The sequence below is a fragment of the Muntiacus reevesi genome, chromosome 4, assembly GCF_963930625.1.
Source record: "Muntiacus reevesi chromosome 4, mMunRee1.1, whole genome shotgun sequence".
Classification (NCBI taxonomy): Eukaryota; Metazoa; Chordata; class Mammalia; order Artiodactyla; family Cervidae; genus Muntiacus; species Muntiacus reevesi.
In genome coordinates, this window is record NC_089252.1 from 77,412,537 (window position 1) to 77,436,750 (window position 24,214).

Consider the following 24,214-nt stretch of genomic DNA (forward strand, 5'->3'; position numbering starts at 1 on the left):
ATGGAAAAAAACCACTTGTGTGTTAGGGTGGTGTCTTTCACAGGACATTTTCTTGGTTTAAAACAAGATCCTTCTTATAAACGACTTCTCTCTTCTCTCTTTATTGCTATCATATGTTTCTAAAACTAATCCTCAATACACTTTCAAATATTTCATCCTTTCCTTGATTTTACAACCCTGCATAATGCACTAGTTGTCCATACTCTGTAGAGTTGAATGCAGCATTTAAGAAAACCTGACACAAGAAAATCACAGATTCTGAGAAAGGAAAAACACCTTAAAGAGGAGGTAGGCCAAGTTTATCATGTTTATGAAACAGAAACTAGCAGATGTCATTCACTTTCCAGGTCCCACCTTTGGAGCTCAAGGAACAGAATGAAAATGTAGAATTAGAGATACAGAAGCCAAGTGTCCTGCCAGCAAATTATCTCTGGAGTAAATTTAGAATTACTCATTTAACTGTATGCCCTAGAAAAGATGCCAAATTCCCCTATACCTCTAAGCCAGCCGATAGGTATGGACCATCTTCCCTCTGCTTGGACCATCTTCCTTCTCTCCTCCCTCCACCTAACAAACTTCTACTCATCCTGCAGGTATTTAGGGTCTTAGAAAAGCCTGCATCATGCACTTCTTTGCTGTATCCATTGTGCTTATAGTTATTTAATGATGGCATACCATGATTATATACACTCTGATGTCATTTTTTCCTGCTGGGCTGTCAGTTGTCTGGGGGCAAGGTCCTGGGTGTCTGGTTTTTTGCTCCATCACCAGCGCCTAAGGTGGGGCCTTGCACCTAGTACTGCCTCTGTAAACATGGGGATCAATAGCTTCCTCTACAACAATTTCACTTTTGCCGTTGAGCACTGCTTTTTGGTGCTTTCCAGGTGGCTCAGCTGGTAAAGAACCTGCCGGCAATGCAGGAGACCCTGGTTCAATTCCTAGGTCGGGAAGATTCCCTGGAGAAGGGATAGGCTCCCCACTCCAGTATTCTTGGGCTTCCCTGGTGGTTCAGATGGTAAAGACTCTGCCTGCAATGTGGGAGACCTGAGTCCCATCCCTGGGTTGGGAGGATCCCCTGGAGGAGGGCATGACAACCCATTCCAGTATACTTGCCTGGAGAATCCCCATGGACTGAGGAGCCTGGCGGGCTGCAGTCCGTGGGGTCATAAAGAGCTGGACATGACTGAGTGACTAAGCACAGCGTAGTGCTTTTTGGCGCATTAAAAGCGAACACATAATAGTGATCTTCCACCTGAAGCTGACCTCTGTAGTTTGAGTTGGAAGAAGACAGATTGACCTTGGTTTCCTGTTGTCCCCAGAATTCTAGCCTCCCCTGATCACCCTACCTGCCTGGCCAGCCCTTGTGCGTGTCCCTCACTCGCTGCCCTCCCCTTTCCTAGGTTCTAGTGCTGGGCTCTGGTCTCCCTTTGGGTCTCAGGATGCTTCTGTCTTATGCATCAATCAGCTCAAACCCTTCCCTCTGGCTCACAGCATCCTCCTCAGGAGTGTGTTCAGCTCCTGCAAGTTCTTCCTGGATGGACTGATGGAAATGTCAACTCACCCCCTTGGTCATCCAACCCCACCGGTTGTCCCACACTTATGGACTTCCTGCCCATCCAGTCACCTGGCCCTGCAGTCTGAACCCTGGTCAACTGCTGGAAGAAATGTTCTTCTTCCTGGGCAGAAGTTGGCTTTTCCTCCTTTATAGTTGTGTCATCCCTTCCTTAGTGTACCCCAGAAAGTTGGACATGGTCTCCCGACAGGAGAACCAGTTAGGGAACCATCTAAAAAGTGAGTCATTAGCAAGAGAAAGTCAGGTATCTCTAACAAAACTAGAATGGAGCAACTGTAGGCTTGTCCATGAAACAGAATGTATACCATCCCTGGGAACTTACAAAACTCAGACCAGTCAAGTGGCTCATCAAGTTCCACCGACATTCTCTGGCATTTTTGGCCTTGATTACTTGCCTTGGAGTATCGCTTTCTTCCCTCCTGCCCCGACATGATGTGTTGGTGGAACACTGGGGGAGGCACCATGGACCTTGGACTTGAACCTGAGCCCTGAGTGCCTTTTCAGTGTCTGTGTGACCAGGGTGAGCACTTCCTGCTCTCTGAACCTTGATATTTTACATGGCTCATCTTTGAAATGGATCATAATCCCTACCAGCTTCATGGGGTTGTGGTAAGAATCCAGTGGGGGTCATTTATATAACAGATGTTGAAAATTGTAAAGTCCTGTAGAGACCAGGGATTATCAAGTATTAGATGTTTATGAAGCCCTACGTTCCTCTTTCCTGAATCCTATCCTCAGTATACCATCTCTGTGGTTATTTACTTTTAATTTTTCTTTAAACAAATCACTTTTTAAAAATATATTTCTTGAAAAACCCTTTTTCCTTACAATTTAGAAAAACTGTAGAACCACAGACATAGAAAACAAACTTCTGGTTAACAAAGGCAGGGAGGCATAAATTAGGAGTTTGGAAATAACACATGTACACTATTGTATATCAAAGAGATAAACAACAAGTACCTACTGATAGCACAAGGAACTAAATTAAATATCTGGTAATACTGTATAATGGAAAAGAATCTGAAAAGTATATATATGTGTATATATATATACATACACACATACACATGTACACACACACGTATGTGTATGTGCGTATAACTGAACCACTGTACACCCAAAACTAATACATTATAAATCAACTATATTTCATTAAAAAGGTGCTTGTTTTGAAAAAATAAGAGGTAATGATAAAAATACAATAAATATGAAACAACACCATTAAATTCTAGCTAATACTCTTGTTTTAAAGCTCTGAACCTGAGGACTGCTTTCCATCTGTTCAAAGCGACACTGGGCAAGTGATGCAGGTACTAAAGCCCTGTTAGCACCAGGTGGAGACTGTCTCCAATCCAAAAGGTGAAACAACGGAGACAAAGGGTGAAAACGAAGACAAATTCTGACTAATGTGGTTCGACACTGTTAGTGCATGTCTGGGTACTTACTTCATTCATCTGGTGACCAACAAGTTCACGGCCCATCATTGTGGAACCCTATAAACATGCTTGGTATAGATGAGAAATGGTTTAGAGGGAAGGCGGTTGCTGAGGACTGAACTGTCTACATTTAATTCCCATTCATCACATTAGCTTTATCACAGTGGCAATTTACTTCATCCCTCTGAACCTTAGTTTACCCATCTGTAAAATGGGATTTATGCAAAGATGAGGGAAAAAACCCATGTAGCCTAATGCCTGACACATAGCCCACGTGTGGTTTAAGTGCAGGTCACATGCCAAGTATAAGAGCAAGGCTTCTATTTTTGCTCCTCATACCAAGAGCATAACTGGTTCAAGTTTCTGGTGTTTTGGTTCTGAGGAGCATGGAAAGACTAAAAACTGAGAAGAAGAATCTGGGGCCATTTCTCTACTAGCAAAGTAAAAAGGTGAATTAAAGTGATGAATTGGACCATTCAGATTTTCAAAAGATGGGCAAAATATCAACCAACAAAACAATCTTACCCAGCAGAACATTGAATAGGCTTATCCGCTCTTTCAAAAAAGCAGTCATGGTCAGCAGGGTGTCAAAGTCTGGCTAAAGTTATAGAGCACTGAGAGGTGTTGATATTATGCATTTTTAAAGAAGGGAGTGCCAACTCTGAGTCTGCAGGATAAGAAGAAATATGATGGGTCCAGGGCCTTTTCAGAATTATTCTTGCACTTCAAAGAGCATGTACTTGGCATTGATTCCACCACTTTCCTGAGTTTGGTCAACGTGGCTGAGGGAAGGCAAAACTCTTAAAAATCCACACAGATGGAACTTTTCCACTGGCCCTATTTTGGTATAAATATTCATCAAGGACTAGAAACTTTAAGTAGATATCGGTGTGAGCTATGAGTGGTTTGGACTAAATTTCAGCCAGTTTTCAGTCGTCCTGCTGCATCTTATCTCTCAGGAGGGCCAACCCTTCTGAGATGTGGCTGCTGTTGTTTAGAGATCCCAGCCAACCTGTCTCCCTGGACCAGGGAAATCATGGGAGTTTGTTCTCAAGAGGCTTCCCGCCAGAAGCGGGGGGCCTGCTTCAGGTTCAGATGGAGGTCTGTGCTAGTCGTCTGAAGGGAGGAAGCAAATCAAGGCTTGGCTCATTCGCCACCCTGGGGTCCACCCTTGTGTAGATGAGTTTGAAGCAGGATGATACAATTCGGCACCAGACATGGAAAATTCAGGCTGCTCTGGAAGGGTGCCTTTCTGACCCCCCCTCACTTTCAGTTCCTTTTCATCTTAGGATCCTTCCTAAATACTCTCTAGGAGTCTTCCTCCCACTCTTCTGGCCCTATTCCCACCTTGCCGGTTCTGACCGCGGTCCACGAATCAGAAGGTTGTAGATTAAGCAGTGTGTATGGGGCTCTGGAAGAGGTTGATGGTCTACCCTATGCTATTCCATCTCTCTCCGTGTCCTCTGCCCTGCTCCTCTCCACCTCCCTTTCTGCCCCTCAGGATTCCTTGTCTCTGCCAGGAAGGAAAACCCACTTGCTCTTACTTCTTTTGATGCCTCTCCTTCTCTCTCCTGTATCCTGATTCCATCTGATTTCCTTCTCAGCCCATTAAGATTTTTGAGCCCTTCCTGTATGCCTGGCTTTCCGGGGTGACACAAAAGAGAAATAAGGCCTGGTCCCTGCTCTCAAGGAGCTCACGAATGGAGGATGTAGACACAAGAAAGATGTCATGGGATAGGAGTTAAATGGCCAGGAAAGCGCCCGTTAGTAGAAAAGCTAGGATTAGAACTCAGAGTGTCTTAGCATTTCAGATTCAGAAGGACTTAAAAATGATTTTGTCCAAGTACCCCATCCACAACCTTAAATGGAGATAGACCAGGTGGCCAGATGCTGTGAGAACCACTTGTATGCACTGAGACCTCGTCAAAAGATCAAGCCTTTTGGATTCCTTTAATTATTAGACAGCTCTTTCTTATTGTGAGCTAAAATTTCTCTCTCTGAACCTAACCTCCCTCTCACCCACTGCTTCTGTTTCCTTAGTTCCTTAGTTCAGGGATGCAATGGCCACTTTTTTTCTAATGTCTGGTTCACCGTCCAAGTCCTACATATTGGTCAAGATTGAGGTCAGAGCATCTGTTTCTCGGGTGACTTCCTACCTGCTGGGAGACCTAGTAGGGTTCAAGGGAAGGCACAGGGCGGGTGGCAACAGCCCTTCTAATTAGTGTGGATCTTGCTATGGAGTGTGTTCGCCCAATGGGCTGTGTGCCTGTAGGCTGTGAAAGAGGACAGACTTGAGGAAACACAGCTTTTCCATCAAACCTCACCTCTTTGTCAGATCCTGGCAAACCCAGGGATGGTCCCCATAATTTAATTTTCCAGATAATTGACAGGGAATCATCTGTCATCCCCACCCCCACCCTGTTTAACATACCATCTGCAACTGACACAAATCAACTGACAATTATTCCAGTGGCATTTCGATATACAAACCATGTGGTTTTCATTGTGCTGCGTTACCTGCTCAGAATCATGGCAGGAAGGGTCCCCACAGTCTCAGACCAAGTCAGAAACCTGAAGGAATTGTTCTGATGCAAGGGATCATTCTTACTCAAGTTTCCTGACTTTCCTTCTCACAGTTTATCAAGGAATTCTCTGTGGAATTTCTTTCCCTCTAATTACTAACTGAATGACTTCAGAATTGGAAGGTGGATAAAACTTGGGGTGCACACGCCATCCTGTGGTCCTCACAATTGTGTTTTCACATTCGGCTCACAGGCAGAGCACGCTTGATTTCACAGAGTGTGTGTGAGAGTGTGTGTGTGTGTATGTGTGTGTGTGTGTGTGTTCCTTTCTTTCCATATATGTTGCATATCCTCAGTTAACTTTTTTCCCTTTGATCACAACACAAATCTGCATCTTCCTGTAAAAATTCAAACTGAATCAGGGTGAGCTTGCTGTAACCCCTCTGCTGAGCTTGGGAGTCTCAAGCATGCCAGCTTGGCAGGCTGTGCTATCCTATCATCCCAAGGGTGTTGGTTGACAGGTGAGAGGGACAAGTTCTCGGATGAGAAAGTTACAAGACGTGCCTGATGGATGGATGGATATGTAGGAGTATGTCTCTCTGTAGTTGAAGATGGATGATATTTCCCAACTTAGAAGTCAAGTGAAACGGAGAATATGCGTGCCAAGACGTGGAACTCATAACACTGGCCTGTGACCCAAGCATAATATTCATTCATCCTTGTCTTTCAACATTCAGCTCAGATGTCGCCTCCTTGGTGAGCGTTCCCTGACCTCCCCAGGTCGGGTTAAGTACTTCCTCTCTGATCTCCCTCACTCCCTCATTTGAACCTCTGATCAAGGCTTTGATTCTCTGGTAGCCAGGCTGGCTGTTCCATCTCTCAAACTATCAGCTTCAGGGATTTCTTTCCTTTTTACTTCTCTGCTTCCCAGCTCAGCCCCTGACATAATAATTATATGGAATATGTGTTTGCACAGAATGAATTCTTAAAGTTGGCCAAATCAGAGGGAGGTGATGAGTTTCACCAAAATAATGTTTGCACATTTCACTTTCACTGGGTCTTTCAATAGTGATGATAACTCATGTGTAACACACATTCATGAGCTTTCAAATGCTGTGTTAAGAACTTAATAGGTTATTGTCATGAGGACAACTTTTAGGCCCATTTTATAGATGAAAAAACTGAGGCTCAGAGGTAATGTGATTTACCCAAATAGGAAGCAGGTGACAGAACTGGGATTTGAACTCAGTTTGTCTACTCTATCCAAGAGCCTCAGAACTCAACCCACTATGGTTGTACATGTGCATGTCTGTATACATATGCATATATGTGAATATTTGTGTGTGTGTATGTAGAATATTGTTACAGCTTTTTTTGGACAGAAGTCTTAATCTGTTTGTGTCCTTTTGTCTGACATGAAAGTGTCCCTTCTCAGAACCATGTTCTAAAAGCACAAATGAAAATATGTATGATTATAAAGAAAATGAATATTACTGAAATAATATCAATACATAAAAATTAATCTGTAATTTAGTAACATACATGCCTTTGTTAAATTAATTAACAAGGCCAGTCATGGATTTAATTACTGTTATTTCAGAACAAGGATGAGTATGAGCGGTATGCCTGGCATCTCTCTTGGCTGTAATAGGATATGAAAATATCAGATTTCCATCGGTATGAAGGACACAGGGCCTATAGCCAGTTATCTTTTTCTAACTTAAATGTCACATTCAATAGCTTTATTTGCTTTTTAAAAAAAGGCACAGGGGGTGCTAAACTGCCAGGGCTTTTGTTTTCATTTATAATGAAAAGAAATGTTTCATTTCAGTTAGAGGTTAGGTATATAAGGATGCACTATTTTCCTTCATTTCTGTTCCTTGATACCCTCAATTCTATCCACAGATTGCTGTTTAAAAAAAAAATCTCTCCTCTGTCTGTTGATACTAATGAGTAAAAACAAAATCTCCCTCCCACACTTTCTCTAAAATAAGCCTCAAATGCTGACCCCTCCCTCCATCAGAGCCAGACCCCTTAACAAGGACACTGGTGGCCACAGGGCCAAAGTGGGGGCGGGGAGCACAGAGTGGGGGGGCTCCCTCGGCAGGTGGGTGGCTCTCCTCCAGGACGAGGGCGGGGCTGGGCTCCACTTTCCCTCCAACTCTTCCAGCCAGAGGACTAGCTGGGTCAGTCACCTTGGTGGTCAGCCATGAATCAGTACGTGGAAATGCCTCTTAGTCACACAGCCCAAATAGCCGCTACCTTCCTAAGGCAGGTTTCTTATGGGGCATCAGTCAGCCAAGAGCTCTCACCCTGCGTTCCTGCCCTTTGGAGCCCCTGACACCAGCATCATGAAGGACATCACGGGGTGCTGAGCTGCCTCTGAGGACATGGGCTGAGCACAGACAACTGGTCTACCACCATGGGTGTGCAACAGGGCCGAAGGGGCCACTGTCTACTGGTCATTGCCTTCCCCAGACTTCTCTTCACTCAATGCCCTGTTAAAATGCAGCAACTGGGAGCAGAACTGTCATACTTACATCACTGTGATACTGTAGAGATGACTGGGGTCGGGAGTGGCTCAGATGTGTGCAATGCTCAAATCTGAGGGCAGACAGTAACGGAGGAGAAAAAGAGTGGTGTGTCTGTGTGTCTCTGTGTGTCTGTGAGATGGAGGAGGTAAGGAAAACGGAGGAATAGAGAATGACATTATTTGGCTCTTCTCTCTCATGTGTGCTAAGCTGCCTCAGTTGTGTCTGATTCTTTGTGAGCCCATGGACTGCAGCCCACCAGGCTCCTCTGTCCATGGGGATTCTCCAGGCAAGAATACTGGAGTGGGCTACCATGCCCTTTTCCAGAGGATTTTCCCTCTTCTCTTACTTTCATGTGAAGCACATTCCACTGGACTCCAGTCTGCAAGGCAGGGACCAGAACTTTCTTATTCATTGTCTTGTATTAAGCGCTCAGCAGAGTGCCTGGCATGTAACAGGTATTAAATAAATATCTGCTAAATCAAGAAATGGTGACTACTATGCTGTTTTAAAAAGCAAGACATCCGAGGCTTGGCATGGCTAAGTGCCTGGGTAAAATCACCTAGCTGGGACCAACGAATGGTCTCCGTGAAGAGGAGGACTACTTTTTAGATAACTGGACACCCGGGGCACATTGTTGCCATTGTCCTGATTTTTGCAGATGCCGTGACCGGGGTCTATTTATGGCCAGGTCTAAGTTTAGCTACAAAGAGAAGGTCCTGCAATCTGATATCTTAGAAGCCACCTGTGACGTCAGTAAGATGAACTTGGTCTTCCACGTTCTAGCACTTAACTTCCTATAGGATTTCTGTGCTGGGGCCGATGAGGATACCAATAGCAGCAGGAGGAACTGTTATTTTGAGAACATACTATGCATCCAGGTGCTTTACATGCTTTCTCATTAGACTATTGCTTAAATATAAAACTATTATTAAATCTCTTTCTCAGATGAGGAACTAGAGGTCCAGAGAGGAGTAGTCAACTTGGTTGCAGACCTATGAAAAGGCAGAACCACACATCACATCTAGATCTCCATGCTTGCAAAGGTTGCATGTTTAACCACTTCTCGAAATGGCCTTTAAACTGTGTGGCCAAAGCTACACACACAGCCAAAATGTTCACCTGACCTTCTGAGCTTTGAGGGTATGAGGGTGACATGAAGTCAGGGGACCCTGGGCATGGAAGTGATGAAACAGAGAAGATACCCTTTTCTTCATTCTTTAAAGATGCTGTGAGTGGCCTCTCTGCTATGTCACATGTACATTTTGGATATAACATTTTGCCCCCATGTCTCCTCTGCCACCTGAAGGGACTGACCAAGCAGATCAGTAGATTCTTCTCAGCTCTTTTATCTAATGATTCCTTTGCATTTTCTCCAAAGATTTATTTTACAAAGGAACCCATATTTTAAAATAGGAGAAGGGGAAAAAAATCAATACATACACATAGCATATGAATTTGAAACAACTGCCATGGGCTGGACCCTGGCGCCAACTTTGTCCTACAAAAAGAGTGACTTGCCAAATAGAGCCTTTGGTTTCTTCTCCCTCAGCAATCTTATTTCCTTTTAAAGCATGTCCTGGTGGGGGCTCGGGCTGTGTTTTGCTTGGTCCTGATTCCTGTGTTATTGGGTAGACCGTGAGTCAGGCTGACCAGGCATGGAGAGAATACACATTCCAGAGGCCAAGCTTATCCCCAGGATAGAATTTCCTGGAAGCTCTGGAGCTTGGATCTCTAGGATTTTTTTTTTTTTTTTTTTTTTTTGGTCAAGTGTCCTTGCTTCTTCAGTAATTTCTGGATACTATTATATGATCCCTTAGATTGTCTCTCTACCAGCCTCCTCTCTAAACAGTTCTAGCAGACGTCTAGAAAACCAGGAAGGGACAGATCTAGGAAGTCTTTCTTTTCTACCTGGGAAATCGCTTTGACTTGGGGTGGATGACCGCATACACCTGGTTGTGGCCAAGAAATATCAGAGAGGTACAGATGCCTGGTAACCTTTAGCAAATGCTGGGCTGGCCCTGAATCACCATCAACAGTGGGCTGACCTTCATCTGTGTGTGAAGCCTGTAGTAGTCATCCTAGTCCTTCCCCACCAGACTTCTGCTTCTGACAAAAGCCTTCTGGTATCTTCCCGCAGTGGAAAGAGCTTCAGTTTTAGAGTCAGAGAGGAATGGGTGCGAGTTCTTAATCTGTCATTATATGATCTTAGGCGAGTCATTGAAACCTTCAGTCTTCATTGACTCATGTGTAAAAAGGACGTCGTTATGTTTGCAATGTAGTCCTAAAGACTAAATGAAACAGTGAGAGAGAACATCAGGCATCCTGAGTGTGCTCAAAAGAGGTCTCTCTTTTTCCTTTCCCTTGCCTTTCCCCAAACTTGTCCATCCTAACAGAGAACAGGTGAATCTTCATGCATATCCTTGGGGGACAAGAGTCCAAATGGATGATGAAAGTAAGCCCAGCACAACCTGAGAAAACATGTGAACACTTCTCATATAGAAGAGCAGATGGTGAACAAATAGTTGATTCAGGGGTTTTACAAAGCTCTGTGATTGTACTATTATTTCTGTTTTTGTGAAAGTCCAATTGAATTTCCACATCAAATATTTAGGCCTAGATACCAAATACAAGTTTAGGCCACTAAAATAGCCTAGGTTCACATAGGAGACCAGACTTCTTATTTCACTGTTTCTTGAAAAGCTTTATAGAAGGTATTTCTGGGGCTTCTGCAGATCTGGGCCATTGATACACTCTAAGCTCTGAGATTTAAAGATGCTTGCTTCTTGGAAGAATAGCTATGACAAACCTAGACAGTATATTAAAAAGCAGAGACATCACTTTGCTGACAAAGGTTCGTACAGTCAAAGCTATCATTTTTTTTCAGTAGTCATGTATGGATGTGAGAGTTGGATTATAAAAAAGGCTGAGAGCCAAAGAACTGACACTTTCGAAGTGTGGTGCTGGAGAAGATGCTTGAGAGTCCCTTGGACAACAACGAGGTCAAACTAGTCAATTCTAAAAGAAATCAACCCTGAATATTCATTGGAAGGACTGATGCTGAAGCTCCAATACTTTGGCCACCTGATGCAAAGAGTTGACTCATTGGAAAAGACACTAATGCTGGGAAAAACTGAGGGCAAGAGGAGAAGGGGGCAACAGAGGATGAGATGGTTGGATGGCATCACTGACTGAGTCTGAGCAAACTCAGGGAGATAGTGAAGAACAGGGAAGCCTGGCATGCTGCAGTCCATGGGGTCACAAGGAATCGGACAGGACTTAGAGGCTGAACAGCAGAGCTCCAGGAATGGGTTCAGGACTGAAAGTTGCACGGGAAGTGAAGGAAATGATACCACCTCGAGGGTCTCCTATAGAAGTGGTTGGTGGCCCTGCACCTGGTGAGATCATAGCAGCAGCTGCCAGCCTAATCTCCTTCCTAATCAGCAAACGAAAGGGGAGAGGGGGCTATTTCCAAATGAAGGCACTTAGAGAGCAGCAGCTGTCTCTTCCTCGTGGAGGTCTCAAAAAGCTCTTCCCCTGTTCTGCTCTCAATGGAATGGCGTTTGTGTCCTGTTTTCCCATAATCATTTGTTATTTAGGAGACAGTCTGGGGTCCAGAAAACGTCAGTTGATGGCAGGAGGAACGAAGTTCCCAGCCATCATTCAAAGTTGGCCCCTTCTGAGGAAAAGTGACCTGTCCAAAGTCACCAGTAAATGCTTGCAGTTACTGTGACAACTTGGCTTCCTGCCAGAAAATTCTGCTTATCACACATACTTCAGTGGTGTTGGATGAACATGGGGGAGATAAGAACTACCAAGGTCTATGCTTTCAGGACCAATTTCCACTTTATTATAAACACACTATTTTGAATGTGCAAGTTGAAAGATTCTCCCTTGAAAAGTCAAATGGCAACTCTCTGTTGGAGCCCACCTAGAGGGTGGTTACAAGAGGAACTATTCCCTGACTTCTCTGCTCCCGATCCAACCCTCCCCAGAAGTGGCCAGGGCAGGGGAGGGAAAGAAAGATGCCCATGTGAGTCTGCACATCTGCCCCTTCTCCTGGTCCCCATCCTTTGCTGAATCCAGCTCATTCTTTTTCTCCCTCGTCACCTCTGGCCAGTTAACATGGAGAGGAGATCAAACTGTGGGATCTTCAGAGGGGAATGCCAAAGTCACTCCATGTCCTGCTTGTAGAACTGTTAGTCAGCCCTGGGCCCTGAGAAGGTCTTGGAGCTGAAATGGCTAAAATAAAGCCTACAGCTGATCTGTGAGATACCTTTCCCTGCCCCTCACCACCTCAGGGGGCAGATGTATTGATGCAAGTCAATTGTCAACCCTAACCCCACATATTTGAATACGTCTGTGCGACATGACAAGCATCTTCAGTGTACAAGTAATGGCTTCAGCCGTCTGTCTGGGGAGAACTTAAAGGACTTGGATAATTTCTTTCTTTCTTTCTTTTTTAATATGGCTCTCTTTGGGCCAAGTTGCTTATACACCTATGGGCATGTCTCCAATGATTTGGCTATTAAAGTCTTTAAATGACAGCTTAATATATTTCTAAGATGGAGGGAGCCAAGGACAATTCTCGAGGAGCCGTGTTGACATTGGATCGGCTCACCCAGGCGGCGTGCCAGCAGTTTTGCACACGGCAGGAACTGGAGGTGAAAGCAGGAAGGGCTGAGTACAGGGGGGAGGGCGAAGCTGGAGGACAGGAAAGCCAAGAGGGACGTGATGTGGAGAAGGGTGGAGGGAGACGCCCAGCTGATCCTGGCAATGCACTTGGACGAACCATCCTTTCATGCTCCTCGGACATTGTGCTGAGGGGTGAGAAATAGAACCCTCTGGAGCCGGTCCACTGGCAGGCACACAGGCAGCAGTGAACATGCTCTCAGATCTCTTTGTTCTAGCCCTTTCTAAATTCCTGCAAATGGTTCTTTGGCAGCTAAGAGCCTGTATTCTTGCAGAGCCTCCTGGGCCCCAGCCCACCTTCTTAGCAGTCTCAAAGAAGGGAGCTGGCTGCTCTGGGTCTCAGTTTCTATATCTATAAAGTGAGAAGAGCCCCATGTCTCCTTCCATGCTTAACTATTCCAGGACTCCAGAGTGAAATGCTCACTGACTGATGATCTCTGTTGTGTAAGCAGATTTTATATGTGTTGGGCTAGAATGAAGACAAGGTCATCGGTCATTGTTCTAGGTTATCAAGGCTGCTGGCTTTCGTTCAGCTGAATGAAAATTAGTTGCTCTTCAGATGGGCCAGTCATCTGAAGAAGAAAAGTGTGTCCTTCATTCACCAAAAGACTCCTTTCAGCAATCACACGCTCACTGAAATATACAACCACCACCACTGACAATAACAATGGCCAAGTCCACTTGCACTTACCTTGCTGAGCCCTTTGTATACATCAGCTCATTTATGGAGGGAGATGCTTTCAGTGTCCCCTCAGTTTTCGGATGAGGGCACAGACTCAGAAGTTGATTCCACCAAGAGAAATTGCATTTGATCATCCAGGCTTTTTGTTACTAGGGAATGTTGGCTAGTTCCTGATTCTCAAGGAACAAGATCTCCATGCTAGGAAACCTTTTTCCCAGTCGAAAAACAAACCAGGGCTCAAGAGTGGCCAATGGGAGCATTTGGCTCAGCGCAGATGGGAGGAGGGAAGGAACTGTTTCTATACCCTGACATGAACTAAGGATGGGACCCACGGCCAGTCTCTCTGTCTGCTTGGAATTGGGGAGATGATCTCAAAGGCTGCCCCAATTTGGGGATTTTAATGCTCTCTCTCTCAAAGACTGTTTTCTGACTTTCTAGTTCTAGGGATCCCCTGTGGTCCCCCTCCCTTTGGGTGCTGGGCAGCAGAGTCCTCATGGAGGCCATTTGAAACCATTTCTCATTTTGTAAATTGGTCCCTTGCAGCTCTAAGAGTCTATGAAATTGCTTCAAAATGCCTAAGTGTGATTATGCCTCCTGAAGCCAAATGTTAGCAAACCCAACACTGTTACAGATTTAAAAAGTAAATATGCCATAAAAGCTCTGCAGCACGCTGTTGATACAACCCAACATTTAACCGCCGATATACACCTCAGCAAGGAGAGATTTCCCCCCCATTCCCTTCCCTTCCTTCGGCTTTCTGAGTGGAGGACCTGGGTTCATCACCCATGTGGTGATCCTCCTGATCGTCACAGTCCCAAGGGGTAAAAAAATATCCGCCCTTTCATCTATACCCACCACATTCTTTCACTAAGCCTGTAATTGGATCTAAATGGAAAATAAACCCTTTGCAGGGCAAGGAAGTTGGCACTAGAGGGTGACAAGTAGGAGACTGTGTTCCACCTCTAATCCAGATAATCACATTCTCCCATGCAAAGGAAAATACAAACAAGGCTTCCTCTGAGTGGCGACCTGGGCTGTGCTGAGGAGAGAGGTTCCGTGTCTCCTGTCTCCCTTCACACATTAACTGTCCATCAGCTTGTAATAAAACCACCCTGAATCATCTGATGTGCCCCTGGATGGTGAGACACCGCCCCTTTCGCTCTTAACTCTTTTACTTTGGCTGAATCTGTGGAGGCAGTTCAGACACACAAATATGTTGGAGCTGCCACAAGTTAGAAAACAGTAACACACAAACTGTACTGTCCGTGAACACTATGGTCTTAGCTGGTTCACTCACAGTTTATTGAGTCATGCTGTGCGTGGCAGGCTGCGTCGGAACAGAGATGAGTAAGAAAGGTTTGTCCCTCAAGGAATTTAGAAAGATGGGTAGAAAAGTAAGAGCAGTGCATGCCTGACTCACTAGTAGGTAGAAATTAACAGGACAAGTAGTTTACCAAGGTCTAACATGTTGTGAGAATTCAAGGGGAGAGATGACTGGATTCTGCGAACAGTCTGGCAACTGCGAAGCAGGGGTGGGTGTGGGGGGGCAGGAACATTCCAGAGAGATGCTCTCTGGATGAAGTCTGCCCTGGTGTACACATTCAGAAGGTCCGATGGACTCTGTGTGGGAGTCTGGGGCAGGTCAGCCTTGCAGTGGTACAGTCATAAATCAGATGCGTAAATCCTGCACCTCTAAGTGGCTGACTTGCATTTTGATTCTGATATAGTTTTTCATTTTCCTTCTCCCTCTCATTCTATCCTGCCTTGTCCAGGTAATAGCAAATGTTTACAGGGGATTTTGCCTTGAAAGACCCAAACTCTGATTTTTCCTGAAATCAGAGTTTAAGTTTAAAAATAACTACTTTGGGAGACAGCACTATGGGGTACCATAGCTATTACTGCTGCTGTGAGGGAGGCGGGGCCTAACATCCCTCTATGGGAGACAAGGAAACTGAGGCTCAGAGAGGTGATGGTCATGGTTGGTCGTTGTGGTGCAGCTAGAAAGTGGCACAGCTGGGGTTTCCATGCCTAAGGCTTTTCCATAGGCTCCACTGCCTCCCAGGACCAACTCTCTGTGACCCTGAGACTCAGTTTCTTCACTGCTCTAGGCTGTGTCTGGGCTTCCTTCCAGTTCACAGGTCCTCTTAGCCCCTAGCCTGTGTTTACCCGCCCCCCACCCCACACTGTGTGCAGGTAAGTAACCATTGGGGATTGGAGCTAAGGGCACAGCTGCAGGCCCCTCGGGCAGTCATTCACCCGTGACCTTCTGGGCTCCCAGCCAGCCCTTCTTGAAAGGGAAAAGTGAAGACCCTGGAGACAGAAATTAGTTCCCGTGTGCTGGAACTGTCGCCACTGCCAACACCATCAACTAAAGAAACTGGTTTCTTTGTATGTGTGTGTGAAAAACAGAAAATGCTGGGATGAGAGCAAAGGTGTAGATTCCTTGTGAGTAAATATTACCCCTTCCCACCTTCACCTCAACCAGTGGAGGAGGAAGGTAGAGTTCCTTACCCACTCCTCCAAAAGCACAGGGTTAACATTTAAGAAAAAAGTTTTACCTTATTTAAATTTTAATTGGCATCATCAAAGAACTAAGATCCTTTGCAAAAATACTTTACACAAAGGCTTTTAAAAGTAGCATTTGGGGTATGTGCCTGTTAGCTCAAACCTGTATTCCCAATGATTCTAGTTTCTATAAAGTCTTGGAATTTAGTGAATTTTCTTATCCATACATCTAGGAAAGCCTCTTCAAACAGGAGAGGGAAATGGGAAAAGAAGAAGTCTGCCTAAGTACAGACAGATCTCAGCTCACCTTCTGAACTCTCGGGTTGAGGTCCTTGGCCACCTTTGCCATCCTCTTCTGGGGTGGACAGACAGCGCCTGGTTGCTCAGGCTTAGGCGCGAGGGCGTGCAGTGGGGACAGCTGCGCTTGAATGGCTAAGACGGCTGGCCCAGGGGGAGCTCTGTGCGCGACCGGGTGCGGCGGGGCCCTTTAATTGGAGAGCGGGACTCCCTCTAAAACCTCGCCAGCCAATCGGCGCGGGCGCCCGCACTTGGCCAGCCAATCCCAGCGCGCGGGTCCCCCCCCACCCTTCGGGTGTTCGGGCCGGCCGGGAGGCTGCGGCCGAGTGAGCGCCTCCCTGACGTCAGTGGGGCCGCGGCCCCTGCCTGCCCGGGTGGCGCACATCTGTCCCTGAGCGGCAGGAATCCGTCCCCACGCCCTTCTCCTTTAAAGGACAACGGGACGAGGGTGGGGCGGGCCGCCGGGCCCCACGATCCATTCAGGTCAAAAGGGAGAGTGATCAAACAGGGAGGCTTGGGGTATTTTTAGTGAGGTGGGTCCCAAAATAAATGCTGAGCTGTGTTCCCCTGCCCACCCGTTCTGCCTTGTCGTCTGGGGGGTGCGAGGGCAGCGGGGGCGGGCAGGTGGTGTAGGCGGCAGCTTAACTCAGCTGGTTAGCTTTTCCCAAACCTGGGCAAGTTTTCCAATCACCGGAGAGGAAGTGAGATTCCAGTGAGTGGTGATTTCTTTAAAATTAATGTTTGTAAAGTATTCGTCTGCCTTTTATAACTTGCTTTCGCGTAAATCGTCCCGATTCAGGGAGGGAGAGAACACTGCCCTGATTTTATAAATGCCAACATGTACATCTTCACTCCTGGAGTCCTATTTTCTCATTACAATCTCATATTCATCACAAGTGTTGTTACAACATGATGATGTTGATGATGATCACTCCCATTTAAGAGATGAGGGAATAGGATCAGAGAGGGTCAGTGATTCAAAGCTGGACTTTTCAGTGAGGCTTTAACCAGGGAGAGGGAGGGTGAGATTTCACCTGGGTGGAAGGTGCTCAGGATAACAAGCCATAAACTAAGAAATTAATTTTTTTTTCAGATTAATTGGATCATGCAGGTCTGGACAAGCAAGATTTCTCATATCCTTGGGATGAAGTCTCTTGCAACATCTCACAAGTCCGATAAGTCAAAATCTACTAGGACTCACTGCCACACTGTCTGCCTATAAACCCACATCTATTAAGCCAGTTCCACAGACTGGGGGTTCCTAAAGGCATTATCCTAGTCTAGACAGAAGATTAAACACAGTCCCTTATTCACCTTTTTTCACAGACAGAATACTCTGTCATGAGGTGACTTCCTGTCACCCTCTGCTGGAAACCAGGGCTCAAGCGGACTAAAACCTGGGTTGTAAGGAGAATGCAGAGTGGCTTCAGATACATGGTGTGGCCTGATGTGAAGGGAATGGGGAGCTGCAGGTCACTATGTAGGAGTTTTTCTCTTACTGGAGGTGCTTTCCTTAAAGACACCTTCCATTGGTTCTTTTCTTTTTCCTTTTTTTTTCTTTTGGCTGTGCTGGGTCTTCATTGCCATGTGGGGTTTTCTCTGGTTGTGGTGAACAGGGGCTGCTCTGTGTGGTGGCTTCTCTTGTTGGGGAGCACGGACTCTAGGACACTTGGAGTTCTGTAGTTGCAGCTCCCAGACTCCAGAGCACAGGCTCTATCAAATAGTTGTGGCTTATGGGCTTAGTTGCTCATTGGCATGTGGGATCTTCCCGAATCAGGAATGGAACCTGTATCTTCTGCATTGGCAGGCAAATTCTTTACCACTGAGCCAGTAGGGAAGCCTGCTAATTGGACCTTAACACATCATCATCTTCAGTGATCCCAAATCTGATTTTGGGATCCCATAATCCCTAATTGTGGCTCACTTTTCACATTCTGGAAAGGGCTTTCTATTTATGACTCCTCTTTTCCAACATGAAGAATGATCTTTTTCTTCTTTCATGGATTTCTGCTATCATCAATGTTTGTCTCCTTTGCCCCTACCAGTAGCTCCAACACCTAGCATGCAAGCAATGCTCAGAACATGTTGGTGGAATGAATGGAGGTTGGCTCTGGCTTTTAATTAGCAGTGAGTTGGCAAGGTGAGACTAGGAGAGATGACCAAGTGCCATCCCTGGTCTGGTTTGTCCAAACTTCCTAGGTGGGCTGCATGATTAAGCCAGGGTGTAAGTAAATGGTAGCCAAAGGAAATCTGGCCTGGGAGAGGTTTCCATGTGAATAGCCCTTTCAGTAGCAAAGCCTAGGAACAATGGTGTTGAAACTGGGATGTTCTGCCAGAAGCCTTTATACTTCAGAGCTACTGGAACAGAAGCCAGAAGAACAACAAAGGCAAGCTTTATCCTTTGCAAAATAGGCAGAAGCCTGCCCAGTGAAGTCATTTCCCACTCTCTTCCCAGCCACACTCCTTGCCCCATCTCGAAAAATTATCATTTCATGGAATAGTTTGACTTTTATGAGCTTTAACAACGATTAGCTCCAAATAAGACCCTCTTCCCCTCTCCTTATTTTTTATCCTTGGCCCCAGTTTCAATCAAGGAGGCAGATACTGTGGCTCTTTCTGAAAGTGTAAGAATCAAAAGCTACCGCTTGGATGGCCTTGTCTTTTTTCCTGCTAAGTTGCTTCAGTCGTGTCTGATTCTTTGCAACCCTATAGACCAAAGCCCGCCAGGTTCCTTTGTCCTTGGGATTCTCCAGGCAAGAATACTGGAGTGGGTTGCCATGCCTTCCACCAGGAGATCTTCCCGACTCAGGAATCAAACTCTTATGTCTCCTGCACTGACAGGTGAATTCTTTACCTGTGAAGCCCCTTGGCCTTGTCTTTTTTTTCTTTTTCCTAGTAAAGAAACTGTCATGGGCAGAAAGCTGCTCCCTACTCCTCTGGAGCTTGTTCTGTCCCCAGCTGAAGATGCTGACTCTGACTTTTTAAATCCTACTCTCAAGCTAAAGGTTTCAGGGGATCCATAGTCAGTTTTGTCTGGACACCTGGAGAGACTCTTATAATTGGGATTCTTCTGGAAGATGGAGGAAATAAGACCCATTACATCTAAAGCCTCACTCCATGTCTAGGATCCTTTTGCCTCTGTTTGGAGGAAAATGGGGTACCTGGAAATAGGGTATCTTTTCCAGGTTGGAACAGTGGAGAGATCTGACTTCCCCAAGGTTCATTGCTTTGCAGTGCTGGGCTTTTTTAAGAAACTTTATTCATCATCAAGTAGTTTTGGGGCATCTGCCTTAAGCCAATCCTTATTCTAGGTGCTGAGGACACCCATGTAAATAAAAGAATCCTTCCCCTTCAAGAATGTCTCGGTCTGATAAATGTCACTGGGACTCTTTGACTGACAAAGCTGTTATCTTACTTGATCTTCACGATAACCCTGATATAATTCTAATTATTTCCTAATAATTCTAATTATACCTCTGGGAGAAAATGGAGATTTGGGACAGTCAAGGGCTCCATGCAGGGTCACACTCCAGCAAATGGCAGAGCTGAAATTTAAACTCAGGGATTTTAGCTCCAGACGGTGTCCTTTTACTTATTACACTGCCTCCTATAGTGACTGTAGAGGATTGATTGCAGGGTAAGAGTCAGCAATTGGAGCAAGATGGTGGTGTCATCCTCCACGTCATTGGGTTTGACCTAAGTGGAATTTTTGACTCTGAGTTTCATGCTCTTTTCCCTGTTCATTCATGCATTCAGCAAATACTGAGCTGAGAACTATAACTGGTGGAGCCCTGAGCTGAAGATATGACATTGACTGAGTAAGACCAGAAAGTTTCCTGCCCTCACACAGCTTCTATTCCATTGTGGGGAGACTGACATGGAACAGGTGAACAGATCATCAGATGAGGTAGCTAAGAACGGCAGTGAGGGCCTCGGAGGAAATGAGGGGTGAGTCACTGGATGTGTGATCCCTTGAGATCAGGTGGTCCAGAAAGGCCTGGCTGAGGTGATGTGTGAGATGAAATCTGAAGGGGGAGTTTGAGTCAGCATGGCAATGAATAGAGCACCATGGAAAGAGCATTCCAGAAGGATGATGTCATGCATGAAAAGACCCTAAGGTGGTCATGGGCTTGATGTGTCTGAGGGATCATAGGGCCACTGTGGTTGGAGAATAATGAGGGACGAGGAGAATTTGTGAGGAAACCTGGGGGGACCAAATCACTTTGGATACTGCTAAGAAGTTTAAATTCTTTCTGAGGACAGTGAGAAACTATAGATCAGTGCTTTCCCTCTGAGATATAACATGGGCCACATATGCTATTTAAAACTTTCTAATAGTCACATTAAAAACATTTACAGAAAGGTAATCTGTTTATATTTTATTTAACCCAGTATATCTGAATTGGTATCATATCCATCTGTGCATGCTATAAAACATTCCCTTCTCCAGGGTATCTTCCCAACCCAGGGATCAAACCCAGGTCTACCCACATCGCAGGCAGATTCTTTACCAGCTGAGCTACAAGGGAAGCCCAAGAATACAGGAGTGGGTAGCCTATCCCTTCTCCAGAGAATCTTCCTGACCCAGGAATCAAATCTGCTGCATTGCAGGCAGATTCTTTACCAACTGAACTATCAGGGAAGCCCCTACAGAATATTATTGAGATGTTTTCCATTCTTTTTTTCATGCTACATCTTTGAAACCTGGTGTGTGTTTTATACTTACAGGACATCTCAGCCGAGGTCAGTCACACTGCAGATGCTTAATAGCTCTGTGTGGGGAGGGGGGTTCAAGATGGGGAACACATGTACACCCATGGCTGATTCATGTCAATGTATGGCAAAAACCACTACAATATTGTAATTAGCCTCCAATTAAAATAAATAAATTAAAAAAAAATAAAAGTAACTGTTCAAAAGGAAAAAAAAAGAGCTCTGTGTAAACTGTGGCTACCATATGTGACAGGGTGTTACACAGAGCTTTAAGCAGGGGAGTGCGAGTACCTGATTTACTAGTTAACTCACCAGAAGGACACCCAGGAGGTTCTAGAAACCCATTTGGTCACTAATGGCCTCTCCTTATGAGAGAGTAAGGCCGAGGGGCGGGGGGCCCACAACTGAGGGTCTGGTGTCCTATGTGTGTTTCAAGCCGTGAGCTGGGAGGGGAAAGTGCTTTCCTCAAAATCACAGAGCTAGAAGTGAGGCCAAGCAAAACCCTGAACCCAGATCTCTTAGCTTCATGCCAGTTTAGAAAATCCACACTCATCATGGCTCAGGAAGATGATGTTTTTATTGTGTTGCAAGCGTGGCTTAGTTGTTTTAATACACAAACATGAGTGATGGCTTCTATTTGGTTGTGATTGTTCTCAGCATACTGTTTTCATTAAAAAGAACCAACACTTAAGAGTAGGTAGATATCAATAATCCCTGAACCACATAGTATATTTTAATATGTATTAATTGATATAAACATACCATGAACCGCATAATACCTTTTATTTGTATCAGCTTGGCCCATCATCTGTACCATATATACGTGAATTGTTCACAACTTGAACTTTTTGATTTCTTTCCTGCCATTCTTACAGTAACTTTAATTTTAGAATAACTATCTAATTTTCTCCAGATTTTTGGATGGACTCCTAGATCAAGAAAGGCTTTGCCTGTGACGCCAAATCATCTGGATGAGAACAAAACATGATTCCTGGACCCAGCTATTCTCTTGCCTTCGACCCTGTCTTTGACAGGGACAGTGAGAGACGAGATCTGTCCATTGTGAAGGAGCACTGAATCAGGAGTCCAGAGCCCTGCATTTGATTCTAGCTCTTCTAAAAGCCATGTGGCTGTCATCGTACACAAGGCCATTTGCAACTCATTTATCATTTACTGGGATCAAGTGATCAATATGCTCTGGACATCAGCTACGTGTCCCACCTGATGGTGCGACAGAGCCTCCCCTTCTTTGCCAGTTTGAAAAGTGGAGGAGAGAGAACATGATTTTAGATGCAGAAAGTCTCCCTGTGTGTTTCAGCTTTGTCACAGAGGCGAGCTTATGATTTGGGTAATATATTTAAGAGTCTCTGAGTCCCTGAAAAAATGAGGTTAACCATCTTTATTCCTCATACCTTACAAAGCATATCCATACATTCATCTATAACTGTCTGTAATGGGCAGAATTCTAAGTTATGTCCAGGTTACCCAGGCCCTTGTATAGTCCCCTCCCTAAGAATATGGGTGGTACTTGTAACTTCCTTCTAACCAACAGAATATAGCAAAGATTGTGGATTCTGCTCCTATGATTCTGCTGAGTCTTGTGGCCAAAGTGAAGAGATTTTACAGATGTAATTAAGGTCTCTAATAGGGAGAGTCTCCTGGGTGGGCCTGACCTAATCAGGTGAGCCTTTCACAGGCGGAGCCAGCAGTCAGGGAATCTCTACCTCTGACCCACTAGCCTTCAAGAAGTGAGCTGCCACGTTCCATATCTGTAAGGAAGTGAATTCTGCCAACAACCACGTGGCAGGATGATAAATGAGTATTGTTCTAAGTTGCTAAGCTTGTGGTAATTTATCATTCAGTGTATTGACAAGCTACATTCTGTCATCCTCATTCTTGGATCTGTTTAAAAAAGATTTACTTCTCTGCCATTTCTTTGGGTGAAGATGTTTGGTATCCCTTTTTAAAAAGAAATACTTCTGCTCCCCTCAGTTTTTAGCGCTTCTTGGAGCATTAAGTAACAGGAGTTGGGTGAGTCCTTTGGGAAGCAGCCTTTACCATGGACAAGTGTCTAGTTACAGCCCTGGAGGACTGAACCATATCCACATTTAATTTCTGTAGGTGTACTATGTACTGCTATCGTGTGTGTGTGTGTGTGTGTGTGTGTGTGTGTGTGTGTTCGCGCCCACGTGTACTGCTATCGTGTGTGTGTGTGTGTGTGTGTGTGTGTGTGTGTGTGTTCGCGCCCACGTGCGTTCCTGGACGCGCACGTGCGTTTCCAGGTGCGCACGTGGCTTCCTCTGAGCACACGTGGCTTCCTCTGAGCACACGTGCCTTTCTCTGCACGTGCGCACGTACGTGCATGCGCGCGCATGTCTGAATAGCGGGGAAAGATGAGAACAGGTGCGCGGGATTTGCTCTGTGCCGTGTGCGTTTCACGTGGATAAGCCTTAAGACCACCCCCCAGGTGGCAGGTGTTGTTAATCCTATCTGCAGATGAGAAAGTGAAGCTCTGCGGTGTAAAGTGAGCTGCTCAAGCTTCAGAGCTAGTTGGGATCCACACCCGAGAGGGGTCCCTCAGGAGATGCCTGACTTTGGAGAGAGGGCTCAGCCCGGACGTCGGCGGAGGGACAGGACTCCCGGCCGTCAGAGATGGTTCTGGATGTTCCCGGTGACCCCCCTCCAGCTCTGGGCCTGGGAGGCAGTGACTGAGACCTGAGGTGGGTGTCTTTAATCTCCCCGCTTCCTCCCTGTTGGCCTGGGTGTTGGATGGTCGTTTTCCTCCACCTGTCGCCATAGCTCCTGTCAGCCTGGAGGCCGCTGTCTCCCGCGGCCCCTTCAGGCCGGGCGGGGTCCCGGAATCCCGCGGTCGCTAGCCCGGGGGTGATTCCTCCTCCCCTCCAGAGTGGGTTCAGGGCCGCTGCTGTTTCCTCATTCGTTGGTTGCCCTTTCGTTAAACTCTTCAGTTACTCTTTCAGTGTTTCCAGTCAGGACCCTGATGAGTCTGGGAGCAAAAGGGGCTTTAGCGAGGACTCCTCCCTGGGTTGTGGAGATGCGCGTCGCCTGCGGTTTCTCACGTGGGGTTTTTGGCTCTTGGCGTGTGAGTGGGTGAAAAGGTGCCGAGGCTTGGCAGCTCATCAGGATGGGAAAACCAGAGAGAAGAACTGGGAAGGCAGGACAGGAAGCTGGCGACCCTCTCCTGGGAACGCCTGCCGGCTGCTTTGGAGTCTTGAGGAGAAGACTGAGCGTGCCGGGCTCCTTTG

At 45.8% G+C, this 24,214-nt stretch overlaps 1 protein-coding gene across 1 annotated transcript in view; it reads right to left on the reverse strand.

The window, feature by feature from the left end:
* Positions 1 to 16,407, reverse strand: part of LMCD1 (LIM and cysteine rich domains 1) — a 56,887-nt gene extending 40,480 nt beyond the window's left edge. Inside the window, exon 1 of the mRNA XM_065933253.1 lies at positions 16,249 to 16,407. Within this exon, the coding sequence (XP_065789325.1) occupies positions 16,249 to 16,290 (42 nt within the window). The 5' untranslated portion in view covers positions 16,291 to 16,407. The remainder of the gene's footprint in view (positions 1 to 16,248) is intronic.
* Between the last annotated feature and the right edge of the window lie 7,807 nt (positions 16,408 to 24,214).